The sequence below is a fragment of the Mobula birostris genome, chromosome 20, assembly GCF_030028105.1.
Source record: "Mobula birostris isolate sMobBir1 chromosome 20, sMobBir1.hap1, whole genome shotgun sequence".
NCBI lineage: Eukaryota > Metazoa > Chordata > Chondrichthyes > Myliobatiformes > Myliobatidae > Mobula > Mobula birostris.
The window spans coordinates 58,225,132-58,240,483 of record NC_092389.1 but is presented as its reverse complement, the minus strand read 5'-3'; the positions used below and the strand labels follow the sequence as shown (position 1 = coordinate 58,240,483).

General features: G+C 47.6%; 1 protein-coding gene across 1 annotated transcript; it reads right to left on the bottom strand.

The window, feature by feature from the left end:
* Window positions 1-9,121: 9,121 nt before the first annotated feature.
* On the bottom strand, window positions 9,122-12,744 carry LOC140185261 (uncharacterized). The gene is made up of 2 exons (XM_072238653.1): window positions 12,706-12,744; window positions 9,122-11,642 (listed from the first exon to the last, which is right to left on the bottom strand). Exon 2 carries the CDS (start codon window positions 11,092-11,094, stop codon window positions 9,241-9,243), a length of 1,854 nt encoding a protein of 617 aa, XP_072094754.1. The 5' UTR covers window positions 11,095-11,642; window positions 12,706-12,744; the 3' UTR covers window positions 9,122-9,240.
* Window positions 12,745-15,352: the final 2,608 nt, after the last annotated feature.

Sequence of the window (15,352 nt, the reverse complement as noted above, 5' to 3'; positions counted from 1 at the left end):
GAAAGAGGCAGCCACGTTAGCCGCAACTGCTAAGTTAGTGGATGAGTACGCGTTGACGCATAAAGTGAAGTTTGTCCCGAGTAAAGGCTACCAGAAGGGTAGTCAGGACGGCGGGGAGAGTCAGCCAGAAAAGTCAGTAAGTAAGCCGGGGGCTAGTGAGAAGGATAAGGTAGACCAGGAGCAGTCTGGTAGGAAGTCTCCTGGGGTCGTCTGTTATAATTGTGGGAAAGTCCGACACTTTGCGTCCAGGTGCTTTGCCCCAAAGAAGGAGACGGGGAAAGGAAAAACGGCGATTTCGACTGGCTGTGTTGAGCTGGTGAACAAACCGCTAGGAGAGGAAAGGTCTGCAAAAGTTCAGGAAGGGCGCGAGAGGTTTATCTCAGCCGGATTGGTGTCGGTGAAGGAGGGGTTAAACCCAGTTCCAGTACAGATCTGGATAGACACCGGAACGTGTCAGTCATTGATATTAAAGGGTGTGTTAGACTTTAGTTCAGAGACCGAGACTGGGAAAGTCAGGGTCATAAAAGGCATTGGACAAGGGACTGAGGCAGTCCCTTTGCACCAGATACACCTACAGAGCAACTTGGTCTCTGGACTAGTCACGGTCGGGGTGAGGCCCGAATTACCGATGAAAGGCGTGGAAGTCTTGCTCGGTAATGACCTCGCCGGGGGAATTGTGTTCTCAGCAGTGAGGTTGACGGGTCAGCCTGCCAGCATTGAGGCCCCGCCCATGGACTCACAGGTTCATCCCGTTTGCGCAGTGACTCGGCGTGTGTCCAGAAAGACTGCCGAAGTAAAGTTAGCTGAGACCTTTCTAACAGCCTTTTACCAGGAGGAGGTAGAAAGTGAAAAGAAGGAGTGTAGTGAAACAGGAGGAAGTGAGGGAGCTGAGGCAGACTTAGCATTAGCCAGGAAGGAATTTGTACAGGCGCAGGAGCTGATGGTTTCGGCGGAGACAGCTCTCTCGGAAGCAGGATTAAAAGGAGAGCCAGCAGGCTATTGTGTGGAGGAGGGAGTGCTGCGGAAGAAAGGGAGACCAAATACCGTACACGCAGATGAGAAAAGGGGGATGGTGCCAAAAAGTTAACCTGGCCCGCAGGATACCCCTCGGCGGACATTTTGGGGGGAGGAAAACAGTCGGTGTAATCATGAAAGAGTTTACTGGCTGCACAGGAGGAAGGATGTTATTGACTATTGCAGACGTCAGTTAACACAGTTAGAGGCTATTACATGCTAAAAGCCCACCACGATCAGAGAACAAATCTAGCTGGTGGTATCATGAAAATTAATGAGGCTAAGGTGCCACCTGATAAGGGGAGGACCTATTTTGAATATTTAAGTGTGGTGCCGACCAGATGGGAGATGTCTACTGTTTTGACCCGTTTTGCTGATAAGGTCTCTCACCTAACCCCCTGAACAAAGCGGGCCATTGATAAAGCTAATTAACCGGCACGCGCACGGAGGTCTGGTGTCCCGAGGCGATGCAAAGAGCTGGGACATGGAGCTGTTGTCACATCAGGTCAGCCTAGTGAGCAACACCCCTATAGAATGATTAATTCAGTGACAAACGGGCTAAAGAACACAGAAGTGTATATTGGCGATGTAGTGGTCTGCAGTGACACGTGGGAAAAGCACATTGTGGCACTGTTTAAACGGCTGCCTGAAGCCAGCCTGACAGTGAACCTCGCAAAAAGTGAATTCGGCCACGAAAGAGTCACTTATCTGGGGTTTGTGGCAGGACAGGGGCAGCTGGCTCCGATGCAAGCTAAGGTACGGGCTATCGCTGAATTCCCCACCCCGACAGACAAGAGAGCCCTGAGAAGGTTCTTGGAGATGGTGGGGTACTATCGGAAGTCTTGCAGGGAAAAAAAAACAACTTTGCGGATAGTACCCACTCTCATACTAAGCCCTTGCCAAAGAATGCTAAGTTGGTATGGGACGACCCTTGTTATCTGTGTCCGGGGCGAAAACCACTGAGAAGTCACACTGATCACAATTCATTAGTGTTTTCGGCCACTATGAAGTCTGCTAAGTTGGAGCCTGGTTTGAGAGGATTATTAAAATAACACATATACAAGGAACAGAAAATGTGATTGCTGACTGTCTGTCAGGTGTTGACAACTTAAAATTCTCTGTATTAGCCAAATAACTGATGAAGATGTATATTTGTGTGTATCTAATAATGTATTCATGCTTGTAATTTTTACCCCGGTAAAAATCCTTAAAGGGGAGAGGTGTGACGAAAGAGGGTGACAAAAGTACACATAGACCAAGATGTAAACTGTCCTGTGCTATCACAAGTGGGATCATCAGTTGATCTGCCACCTGTCTTCAGGAGAGAGAGATAAGTAAGACAATGGAGCAGCATTTGGAAATGTTAATGAAGAGACGAGAGAGTTTAACGGAAGGAGACACCGGTCTGAGATTGTCAAGACCGGCTCCTTTTTGAACCCTGAACTGTTTGAAGTGATGGACAGACGATACCCCAACAGGGGGATAAAAAGGGACAGGTTCGCTAAGGCAACAGACACCACACAAGACACCACTCACAACACCACGAGGTATCGAGACCCTGGAAGTGGTGCGCCCCCACAAGTCGGTGAGAGTTTTGGATGGCTGACGCGGGACCAGCCATAGACGCACAGGGTGGAAAGATTCGGTCGGCGGGAACCTGGTGTGTGTGTCCGCCCTTGCCTGGGTGCCGGGTTCACCGCAGAGGAACGATCGTATCCGGAACGGAGGGGTCACAGTCGGTGACCTCAGAAGACATTACAAAGGGCTCGCCCGAAAGCTAACTGCGAGGAATATCAAAGGTCTGTTGAATCCGATTCGAATATCAGCATTCGCTCTCTCTTTCTCTCTTCCACAGCACAACAACGATTACTGCGAACTGAACTAAACTGAACGCTGTCACTTGTGATTGAACATTTTACCCCTAGACTGCGATAGAGGGTTCAATGAGGGTTCAATGCGCGTTTGCCAGTGAGCACAACTTTGTTGGATCACACAGATTTGCAGGTATGTGCGGAGTTGGGTGACTGACTTAATGGTTTGCTGGTGAGCTGGGGTGTTTTGGGGAATACGGAGTTGCACAGGGATTTGGGGATGTGCACAGAAATGGGAGTTTGTCAGGGATTATAAGGCTGCATCGGGATTTGGGGGTGTCGGAGGATGTGTGGCATATACGGACTTGGATGTGCACACGGATTTCGGGGTGCACACTTATTAGTGAGTGCATGAGGATTTCAGTGGGTGCAAAGTTTGGGAAAATCGGCGGATTCGACGGGGCACATGGAGTTTGGGGAATCTGCTTTATGAGCATGCAAACCTATGTTTTTTTGGATTTGGGGGTGTGTATGTATTTCAGTGTTCTCAGGAATTGAGGTTTGACGACTCTCAAAGTTGTTTTATTAAGAGATACTTAAATAATAAATGCACTTTGAACGTTGACATTTGTTTCTTTTTTTCCATTTTCTCAGGTGTAGTCAGCCGTTTTCGAAACTATTTGAAATGATTCTTGCTCTGCGATAATCCAAAGTGTCTGTGGGGTGTCTGCTGATTTGGAGCTGTGACGAATCCAAAGGTTGTTTCATATGTACAGACATTAATAATAAATGCAATTTGAATTTTGATATCTGCTCTCGATTTTTTTAATGGTTCAGGCACCATTTTTGTGAAATGTTTTATATGAGAGATCGAGAGGACGTACAATTCGCAGAAACAGATAGGAAGGGACTGAACCGAAGGGGATAAACTGAATTCGAGGTATACTTACACGTGTATAGTCAGACAGGGTCAGGCAGAAACAATGGGTCTATCCACACACAGACACAGAAACACGCTGACACACACTAACTCACAAAGACAAACACACAGACACACACAGACACACACACACACACACACACACACACACACACACACACACACACACTCACACACAAACACACACACAGACACACACACGCACACACACACAGACACACACACACACACACACAGACACACACAGACACACACACAGACACACACACACACAAACACACACACACACACACACACACAGACACACACATACACACACACGCACACACACACACACAACACACACACACACACACAGACACACACACTCACACACACACACACACACACACTCACACACACACACACACACACACACACACACACACACACACTCATAACTACACTTTCTTATCCGTCTCTGGTTGTAGTCTGGTTGATTTCTGGTTGTAGTCCCACTGAACCTGAATAGAAAAGCGTGCTTGCATTGCATGTACCCTATCTATGCACCTCATCATTTTTCTGCAACTCCATTATATCTTCTCCCAATCTTCTACGTTCCAAGCAATGAACTCGTGAGCTATTCAATCTTTTCGTATAACTCAGGTTCTCCTCTGTAATCTGTGGAGAGTCTATGAAGCTGATGCCCCGTTGCCTCACTTCTACAGACTCAGTCTCCGTCTGTTCAGTAATGGAGCTGCAAAAATGTTTCCCTCATCTGTTTTAGCTCCACGCATGGATAACCATTCCGATATACCGTATCATCAGTTGTGTCTCTTGCAATCCTTAATCCCCTCCTCATTACCACCCTCACCTCATCCAAGTACTGGAAGCATTTGGACTCGACCACGAACGCCCCTTCACTTCAGTGTGGAATGGGACAGGATCCCTTTCCGGATCAATGTGAGAGACGTCTAGTCGCGGACCTTCAGCCAGATTAATTCCCGTCGACCACTATCTTGCCTTTTACGGGCAGGGCAATTCTGAATCCAAATGGCCAATTCACCGTGAGGTTTGTGGAGTTTGGTGTTAAATTGAAGGGCAGGACCTCCAGGTTTATGATATCAGGATTGTACTAGCAGGAGTTTGATACAACTTGTCTGCTTGGAGGTTAAGCTACGGGTTATAATCTTCTTTCAGCCACGATACGGAGATGCAAACACATCACACTGTGCTAAAAGTTCACCTCTGTTATTCTGTACACTGCGCACATTCAAATATAACACCTTCAGTCCTGCATTCATCACCCTTACCGATGTTATCCCACTTCAACGCTGCAACTCATCCCGTTTGCCCTGACATCAGCCTCTGCTTGCTACTACTGCCACTGCACTCTACCTCTGTTGCCAACCAACGACTTCATCCCCAGCACTCAGACTCCGGTTCCCATCCCCCTGACAAGTTATTTTAAACACAAGCTGTAACAAACCTGCCCACGAGCACACTGGACCCCGCCAGGTTCAGATACAACCCGTCCCTGTTGTACAGATCATTCCATCCCCAGGAGAGATCCCAATGACCCAGAGATCTGATGCAATGCCCCTGCACCAGTTCCTCAGCCACACATTCATCAGCCGAATCATCCTATTCTTACCCGATTTTGAAATGTTGTCTCACCTGGAAGGACTGTTTCTGAGCCAGAATGGAGCTGAGGGAGGAAGTAAATGGGAGTGTGTAGAACTTCCCTCGCTGGCAAGGATATGTTTCAGGACGGAGATCAGTGGGGGGAGCGGGGTAAGGTAAAGATAGGAAGGTAGGAAGCAGTTTAGACAAGATAACCATGCAAATCGGTCGGGTTATAAAAAATGTCAGCTGGTGTGAATGTGTTTTGTGAGCCCTGCTACCTGCCACGCTCGGTGTCCTTCTCAGGTCAGCTGTCAGCTGATTGCGCCAGTGTGGATGGTGGAGGCTTTACAGGGATGGTAAATGGTGTAGGGGTCAGGCGGGGTTACAAAATGACGATGGGTGTAGGGTAAGAAGGGTTTTCACAGATGGTGATGGCCGCAGGGATCGGAGGTGTGAACAGAAATGGGGAGTGACGTAAGGGTTTTCACAGAGGGTGAGGTGTGGAGGATCGGAGGTGTGAACAGAAATGGGGGGTGATGTAAGAGTTTTCACAGAGGGTGAGGTGTGAAGGATCGGAGGTGTGAACAGAAATGGGGAGTGATGTAAGGGTTTTCACAGAGGGTGAGCACCGCAAGGATCGGAGGTGTTAACAGAAATGGGGAGTGATGTAAGGGTTTTCACAGAGGGTGAGGTGTGAAGGATCGGAGGTGTGAACAGAAATGGGGAGTGATGTAAGGGTTTTCACAGAGGGTGAGGTGTGAAGGATCGGTGGTGTGAACAGAAATGGGGAGTGATGTAAGGGTTTTCACAGAGGGTGAGGTGCGAAGGATCGGAGGTGTGAACAGAAATGGGGAGTGATGTAAGGGTTTTCACAGAGGGTGAGGTGTGAAGGATCGGGGGTGTTTACAGAAATAGGGAGTGATGTAAGGGTTTTCACAGAGGGTGAGGTGTGAAGGATCGGAGGTGTGAACAGAAATGGGGAGTGACGTAAGGGTTTTCACAGAGGGTGAGGTGTGAAGGATCGGGGGTGTGAACAGAAATGGGGAGTGATGTAAGGGTTTTCACAGAGAGTGAGGGCCGCAACGTTCGGAGGTGTGAACAGAAATGGGGAGTGATGTAAGGGGATGCGAAGGAATGCTTCTCCACCACTGGGGAAACGTACTTCACTTGTCGGACCAAAATGGCATTTCTTTCTGTAACAAAATGGAACCTGTAGTGTATCAGAGTGCTTTGCTAAAAATCTTCGTGCAACATGATGCTGATGGTACCTGAGCACTTGAGTGCAGAACCGCAGCTGTGTGACTGGAAGAATGCCAAACGTTGTTTCAGCAGACAACAGAATGCACCCTGTCCTTCAACTTGTGTCCAAAGGGGTGATGGTATTGTTTCTTTTTGATAAAGCTATTACCAGCATTTGGGCAGTGCTAGTCTTCCCTTGCTGCAAGGAAACATAAAGGCACTTATGACTGATCCACTCTGAGTTAATTGTTATTGGTTACCAGACGTGGTGAAAAGGTGCTTAACGCCATCTGCTACCTGGACACTCACTCTTACCTGCACCTTACTCCCCACCGCTTCGCCATCTCAACACTATACAACAATTCAGTAGAAACTGAAATACGCATTCCGTCCATTGAGTCTTCTCCACCATTCGATCATGGCTATTGGATGTTCCCTCTGAACCCCACGCTGCTGCCTTCTAGCGGTCACCTTTGACACCCTTATTAATCAACAATCCACCATTTACTTACGTGAAGTCCATTACGCCACTGGTGTTTGGGGCAGCAATGAGGAGATTGCAGAAGAGGTTCACCAGGATGTTGTGTGGATTGGAATCATGAGCTACTGTGTGAGGAGAGTTTGGACAAACTTGGGCTGTTTTCTCTGGAGTGGAGGAGGCTTAGGGTGACCTGATAGAACTTGATAAGATTACGAAAGATCTCGATAGAGTAGATAGCTGACATTTTTAACCTTCTGTGCCACAATGTCTAATACCAGAGATCATGCATTTAGAGAGGAGGGACCCGTGGAATTCATTACCATGGACGGCTCAGAGGCCAAGTCATCCTGTTTAGTTAAAGCATACATTGACCGGTGCTTGATTAGTAAAGGCATCAAAGGTTATGGGGAGAAGGCAGGAGAATGATGTTGTGAAGGAAAATAAAAGACACTGGGATAGCGACGGAAAGAGGAAACTTTAGAGGGAGGTGTGTCAAGCACAGACAGACGGGACAGACTCAGACAGGGGTTCTTGTCTGGCACGGAGCAGTGGGGCTGAACACCGGTTCATTTTCCACTCCTGGACCTTCACTGAGACCATTTTTCATCAGTACATGTTTCTCAAACAATACATTTCAATGTACAAGTTCAACATAAATTTATTATCAAACTGTGTTAACCAGCTGCTTTCGAACACTTCACAAAATGTTTGCAAGGTAACTCAATACCCACCCCCAGCCTGGGGTCAGGAATGGGACCAATTCCAGAGGGAGAGGGCTGGGTGAGTCTGGGACTTTGTGAAGGAGCCCTAACTCCAAACTCCTCATTTCCCTTCCTCTTCTCACTCCCCTCCCTCACACTCCACTGCATGTGTTTGTGAGATAGAGAGAGACCTGCCTGCCCACTCACCCTCCATCAACGATGTCCCCTCTCCCCAACGCACTCACACTCCTGTGCACACTGCAATCCCTGTGGGCTGAATTGATCCAAAAATGTTATGTCCTCCCTCTTGCTCCAACTCCTTAGCCACGTATTAAACTGTTTCTCCTTCCTACTCCTGGCACATGGCATGGATGGCAGTCCTGAGATCACAGCCCTGGATGAGTTGTCTCTTTACTTAGCACCTCACTAACTGAACTTCCTTTGCAGAACCTTGTTAGTCTACCCCCCTTCCCATCTGAGCCTTAGAACCATACCAAGTGCCAGAGACCCTACAGCTGTGACTTCACTTTGTGAGGTCATCCCCCCATCCCAACAGCATCTAAGGTGATATATGTGTTGTTCAGGGGGATGGCCACAGGGGTGCACTGCACTCACTGTTTTACCCCTTTCTCCTCCCTGACTGTCACCCAGTTTCTTGTGCTGTCACCTTGGGTGCAACTGCCTCTCTATATGTCCTACCTATCACCCCTTCAGCCTCCCGAATGGTCTGGGGTTCATCCAGTTCCAGCTCCAACTCCTCAATGTGGATCATTCGGAGCTGAAGCCGGATGCCCTTCTCACAGGCGTAGTTACCAGGGACACAGGAGGGTCCCCTGCCTTCCCACATCCTGCCAGAGGAGCTTTCCACTATCCTGCCTGGCATCTCGACTGTTCTCACTGAGCAAATGTAAAGAAGGGGGCAAAAAAAAGTTCCACCTCCAGCATAATTTTGCCTTCTCTGATTGAAGGCTCTCCTCACTGAAACCTCAAAGTCTCCGCTCCAACTTTGTCCACTCTAACATGGGCCACTCCTCTTGCTCCTGCCTAACATTAAGTTATTTTTGATAATAAATCCTGTACACTGATTGGCCACTGCTCAAAGCTTTAATAAATACTGTCCTGAGCCACTGCCATTAATACTCAATTGTCAAACCTGAGTGAATCACATCCTCTCAAGCTTCTGATCTCTCCGATTAACGATGGGTCAAAGCCCGGCACGGTGACACAAGGATGAATGACTGATTGAAACCCATCCCACATTCAGAGCAGGTGACCACCCTCACCACAGTGTGAACCCGCCACTGTCTCTGCAGTGTGGATGAGTGTGTGAATGCCTTCCCACAGTCTGAGCAGGTCAACGTCCTCTCACTGCTGAAAACAGTCTGGTGTGTCGTTCGGTGAGATGTCTGAGTGAATCTCTTCCGACAATCTGAGGAAGGTGAACAGTTTCTACCCACTGTGAACTTGCTGATGTTTTTTCAATTGAGATGACTGAGTGAATCCCTTCCCACAGTCTGAGGAGGTGAACGGCCTCTCCCCAGTGTGAATGAACTGGTGTGTCAGTAATTGAGTGGAACTAGTGAATGCCTTCCCACAGTCTGAGCAGGTGAATGGCCTCTCCCCAGTGTGAACTCTCTGGTGTGTCTGTAGCATGGATGACTGAGTGACTGTCTTCCCACAGTCTGAGGAGGTGAACGGCCTCTCCCCAGTGTGAATGAACTGGTGTGTCAGTAATTGAGTGGAACGAGTGAATGCCTTCCCACATTCAGAGCAGGTGAATGGCCTCTCCCCAGTGTGAACTCGTTGATGTTCATTCAGTTGAGATGACCAACTGAATTCCTTCCCACAGTCTGAGCAGTTGAAAAGTTTCTCCCCAGTGTGAATTCGCTGATGTTCCTTCAATTGCGAAGACCGAATGAATCCTTTCCCACATTCAGAGCAGGTGAATGGCTTCTCCCCAGTGTGAACTCGCTGATGCACTTTGAAGTCAGATGACTGAATGAATTCCTTCCCACAGACTGAGCGGGTGAATGGTTTCTCCCCAGTGTGAACTAATTGGTGTGTCAGTAGGTGAGAAGATCGAGTGAATCTCTTCCCACATTCGGAGCAGGTGAATAGCTTCTCCCCGGTATGAAGTCGTTGATGCACTTTCAGGTCCGATGACCGTGCAAATTCTTTTCCACAATCTGAACAGGTGAATGGTTTCTCTCCAGTGTGAACTCGTTGATGTACTTTTAAGTCAGATGACCGTGTGAATTCTTTCCCACAATCTGAGCAGGTGTATGGCTTCTCCCCAGTGTGAATTCGCTGGTGAATTTTCAAGTCAGATGACCGTGTGAATCCCTTCCCACAAACTGAGCAGATGAATGGTTTCTCCCCAGTGTGAACAAACTGATGTTTCTTTAGTTGAACTGACTGAGTGAATCCCTTCCCACAGTCTGAGCAGGTGAATGGCTTCTCCCCAGTGTGAATTCGATAGTGCTTCACAAGTGTGGATGACTGAGTGAATCTCTTCCCACATTCAGAGCAGCAGAATGGTTTCTCTCCGGTGTGAACTCGCTGATGTACCTTCAGTTGAAATGACCGAGCAAATCCTTTCCTACATTCAGAGCAGATGAACGGCCTATCCCCAGTGTGAACAAACTGATGTTCCTTCAGCTGAGATAACCGAGTGAATCTCTTCCCACATTCAGAGCATGTGAAAGGCCTCTGCCCAGTGTGAACTAACTGGTGTCTCAGTAGGTGAGATGGTCGAGTGAACCCCCTCCCACAGTCTGAGCAAGTGAATGGCCTCTCTTCAGTGTGAACTAACTGATGTTCCTTTAGTTGAGCTGAATGAGTGAATCCCTTCCCACAGTCTGAGCAGGTGAACGGCCTCTCACCAGTGTGAAGTCTGAAGTGCTTCACAAGGGTGGATGACTGAGTGAATCCCTTCCCACATTCAGAACAGCTGAATGGCCACTCCCCCGTGTGAACTAACTGGTGAGTCAGTAGGTGATTTGACCGAGTGAATCCCTTTCCACATTCAGAACACGTGAATGGTCTGTCCCAGGTGTGAACTAACTGGTGTGTCAGTAGGTGAGATGACTGAGTGAATCCTTTCCCACAGTCTGAGCAAGTGAATGGCCTCTCCCCAGTGTGAACTCGCTGGTGCCTCTGAAGTGTGGATGAGTGAGTGAATCCCTTCCCGCAGTCTGTGCAGGTGAACGGCATCTTCTCAGTGTGAACCCGCTGGTGTTCGTTCAGTTGAGATGACTGAGTGAATCCTTTCCCACATTCAGAGCTGGTAAATGACTTTTCCATGCTGTAAACTTGCTGGTGTCACTGTGGTATGTTTGAGTGTGTAAATGCCTTCCCACACTCACAGCAGGTCAATATCTTCTGAGTGCTGAATTTTTGGATATATCTTTCGCATCAATGACAGAATGAATTACTTCCCACAGTCAGAACAGGTGGAGCATCTCACTATGGTGTGAAATTGCTCATCTATCTTCAGGCTGGATGACTGAGCAGTTCCCCTCCTACACATAGAACAGGTGAAAGTCAGACATTTGAATCGCTTGTAGAATCAACGCAGTTGAAGAACTGATCTCCAGTGAACAAATGCTGGTGTGTTCTCAGCTCCCGGTTCCAGTAGATAACACTGAGTTACAACAGAAAACTTCATTTCAGACACAAAATACATTTCCAGTTTGGATGAGATACTTCTTCATCTCCAAGGATTGACAACAGATGTGTTGTTGTTGCAAAGACAATATTTGCTCACTCCTTAAACATCCATTCAGAGACAGCAAAACTGACGTGCTGCTGTGTTTGAGATTCCTGTGCACAAGTGTTCTGGAACTTTAAACCTGTAAAAATATTTGCAAAAGATATCAGTGGGTGAAGGACAATATTTCAGTTGAGATTTTAGTCTGTCATGAGGTCCAGCATCACAATGTTGGAAAGTTCATCTCAAGTTGAAGCCGAAGGGTTAGTAATGTACTGTAGATTTCTATGTATATCTATGAATTCCTCATCTTCTAACTGGGCTAGGATCAGGCATCCTAACTGACCAGAAAATTCTCTGACTGTATTCCTGTCTGGATGAGAATGGGCTATTTCTGCCCTCAATTAACCTGTGACTTGGCTCAATTTGTCTCTGTCCTTTGGTATTATTTCAAGTTCTGGTCATGTTCCACAACACTACAAAGAGCCTTTGTTACTACACGTCTGATCCTGGAGATTTTCTAATTCCTCGGATCCCCTCTCCCGAGCTGATTGACAGTCATGAACTCATCGATGGCAATGCCAATGAATATGAAGGGGAGGGCAGCAGTTATTCGAGTGTGACACTCTTGTGAGGTGAAAGCCACAACTCACTTGTCATCGAGGACAAACGTGTTTCGTATGCTTATTTACCCGGAGAAAACAAAAGCTGACGGAGTGTGTTTTTTTTTCCCCCAATTCAGCACTAAATGACATTTTCACTGACTGGAAGGTAGACTATTCATCCGAGATTAACTTGAACTATGTTTTTGTTCCGAGTTCTTAATCCTCGGATTTAAATAGCTGGAGCTCGGCAGTAGTTGGGAGATACATCCACCCACACCATTTCCTCCGCCTGTACGGGGACAAGGCTGGCAACTTCACCCATGGCTGCCTCTTTACCCAGAATGCCGGAGGAACCAGAAACCTGTCTACTCGCTGTACAAGGATCCAGTGATGCGCATGCGCCGCAGGGCTGGCTGCGGCTCCAGCGCTCATCAGACGAAAGGTCCTGTGGCCCGAGTACAGATTGTGGGGCTGAGAAAGAGGAAAAGCATCGGGGCTACCGCGGGGTGTAGAACCAGTGTGGCCGGAGCTCAAAGTAATTGTAATTCAGTCGCGGTTCGAAGACCGGTAACTAATTTCCCACCCGGAACCTCCTCCTACCTGCGGCCGATCCTCCTGAGCCTCTCGTCTACTGAGCGCATGCGCGATATCCGGGATTAGCTCAGACCACTACGCATGCGCATTTGATCCCGAGTGGAAACTTCGTGACGGAAGCATCATTTAAAAACTCACTTGGAAGTGTGCAGACTTTGCGAAAAATAAAATATTTGAACTATAATAATAGAAACATAGAATCCCTACAGCATAATACAGGCCCTTCTCCCACAAAGTTGTGCCCAAAATGTCCCTACATTAGAAATTACGAGGCTTACCAAGGGCCCTCTATTTTCCTAAACTCCATGTACCTATCCAAAAGTCTCTTAAAAGACCCTGTTGTATCCACCTCTACCACCGTTGCCGGCAGCCCATTCCACGCACTCACCACTCTCTGCGTAAAAAAATTACCCCTGACATCTCCTCTGTACCAACTCCCCAGCACCTTAAACCCGTGTCCTGAACAGATAGATAGATAGATAGGTAGATAGATAGATAGATAGATATACTTTATTAATCCCGAGGGAAATTTGGTTTCGTTACAGCAGCACCAACCAAGAATAGAGCGTAAATATAGCAATACAAAAACCACAAACAATCAAACAACAAAATGCAAACTATACCAGATGGAAACTAAGTCCAGGACCAGTCTATTGGCTCAGGGTGTCTGACCCTCCACGGGAGGAGCTGCACGTTCGATGGCCACAGGCAGGAACGACCTCCCATGCCGCCAGTGCTGTATCACGGTGGAATGTGGCCGAAGTCCAACAGTAAGAAGTTCAATATCCAGTCTGCAAACATGTTCCTCGATCGTAAATGACCCGGATTGCACCACCTGTTGTTAGCCAGATCAGTAAGCACTCAACTCCTTCACGCTTACCACTCGCGGTGCACTTCCGATCAGCCGGAACAGTATTATCCACCAGACTCCTCTTCTCCAAAGGTCTCTGTTGTTTCGACCCGGTCATCTTTCCTCGGCTTTGTGATCCCCCTATGCATCCTCTGTGTGTTTTCCTCCAGATTTCAGCAGGGGTGTCCTCTGCGCTGCTCGCTAAAGCCGCCGGCATTAGCTGGTCCCTTGCTTCTGTCCCGCGTGTCGGGATGTATCTATTTCCAGCTCTTTAAAAAAAAACAGATAAAACTCTCTCTACCAGCATGTTAGAGAGGGTGCAGCTTCGACGTGTTACCATGAGAAAAAGAAAATACAAAAAATAACGTAAATTAAAAAGTAAGAAGAAGAAAGTAAGAATAGATCGGAACGGCTGTACCACGCTACATGCACGACCGGCGCATGCGCACTCTTGTGGCAACCATTTCAGCCGGGGGAAAAAGCCTCTGACTATCCACATGATCAATGCCTCTAATCATCTTATATACCTCTATCAGGTCACCTCTCATCTTCCGTCGCTCCAAGGTGATAAGGCCGAGTTCACTCAACCTATTCCCATTAGGTATGCTCTCCAATCCAGGCAACATCTTTGTAAATCTCCTCTATACCCTTTCTATGGCTTCCATATCCTTCCAGTAGTGAGGCGACCAGAACTGAGTAGAGTACTCAAGTGGGGTCTGACCAGGGTCCTATATAGCTGCAACATTACCTCTCGGCTCCTAAATTCAATTCCACGATTGATGAAGGCCAATACACCGTACGCCTTCTTAACCAGAGAGTCAACCTGCGCAGCTGCTTTGAGCGTCCTGTGGACTCGGACCCCGAGATCCCTCTCATCCTCCACACTGCCAAGAGTCTTACCATTAATACTATATTCTGCCATCATATTTGACCTACCAAAATGAACCACTTTACACTTATCTGGGTTGAACTCCATCTGCCATTTCTCAGCCCAGTTTTGCATCCTATCAATGTCCCGCTGTAACCTCTGACAGCCCTCCACACTATCCACAACACCTCCAACCTTTGTGTCATCAACAAACTTTCTAACCCATCCCTCCACATCCTCATTAGGTCATTTATAAAAATCACGAAGAGTAAGGGTCTCAGAACAGATCCCTGAGGCACACCACTCGTGACCGAGCTCCATGCAGATTATGACCCGTCTACAGCCACTTTTTGCCTTCTGTGGGCAAGCTAGTTCTGGATCCACAAAGCAATGTCCCCTTGGATCCATTGTTTCCTTACTTTCTCAATAAGCCTTGAAAGGGGTACCTCATCAAATGCCTTGCTGAAATCCATATACACTACATCTACTGCTCTTCCTTCATCAATGTATTTAGTCACATCCTCAAAAAAAAAATCAATCAGGCTCGTAAGGCACGACCTGCCCTTGACAAAACCATGCTGACTATTCCTAGTAATATTATACCTCTCCAAATGTTCATAAATCCTGCCTCTTAGGATCTTCTCCATCAACTTACCAACCACTGAGGTAAGACTCACTGTTCTGTAATTTCCTGAGCTATCTCTACTCCCTTTCTTGAATAAAGGAACAACATCTGCAACCCTCCAATCCTCCTGAACCTCTCCCGTCCCCATTGATGATGCAAAGATCATCGCCAGAGGCTCAGCAATCTCCTCCCTCGCCTCCCACAGTAGCCTGGGGTACATCTCATCCGGTCCCGGCGACTTATCCAACTTGATGCTTTCCAAAAGCTCCAGCACATCCTCTTCCTTAATATCTACATGCTCAAGCTTTTC

What these genes read in the sequence shown, in the direction of transcription:
- LOC140185261 (XM_072238653.1), bottom strand. Translation starts at nt 11,094, where the DNA reads ATGGAAAAGTCATTTACCAGCTCTGAATGTGGGAAAGGATTCACTCAG.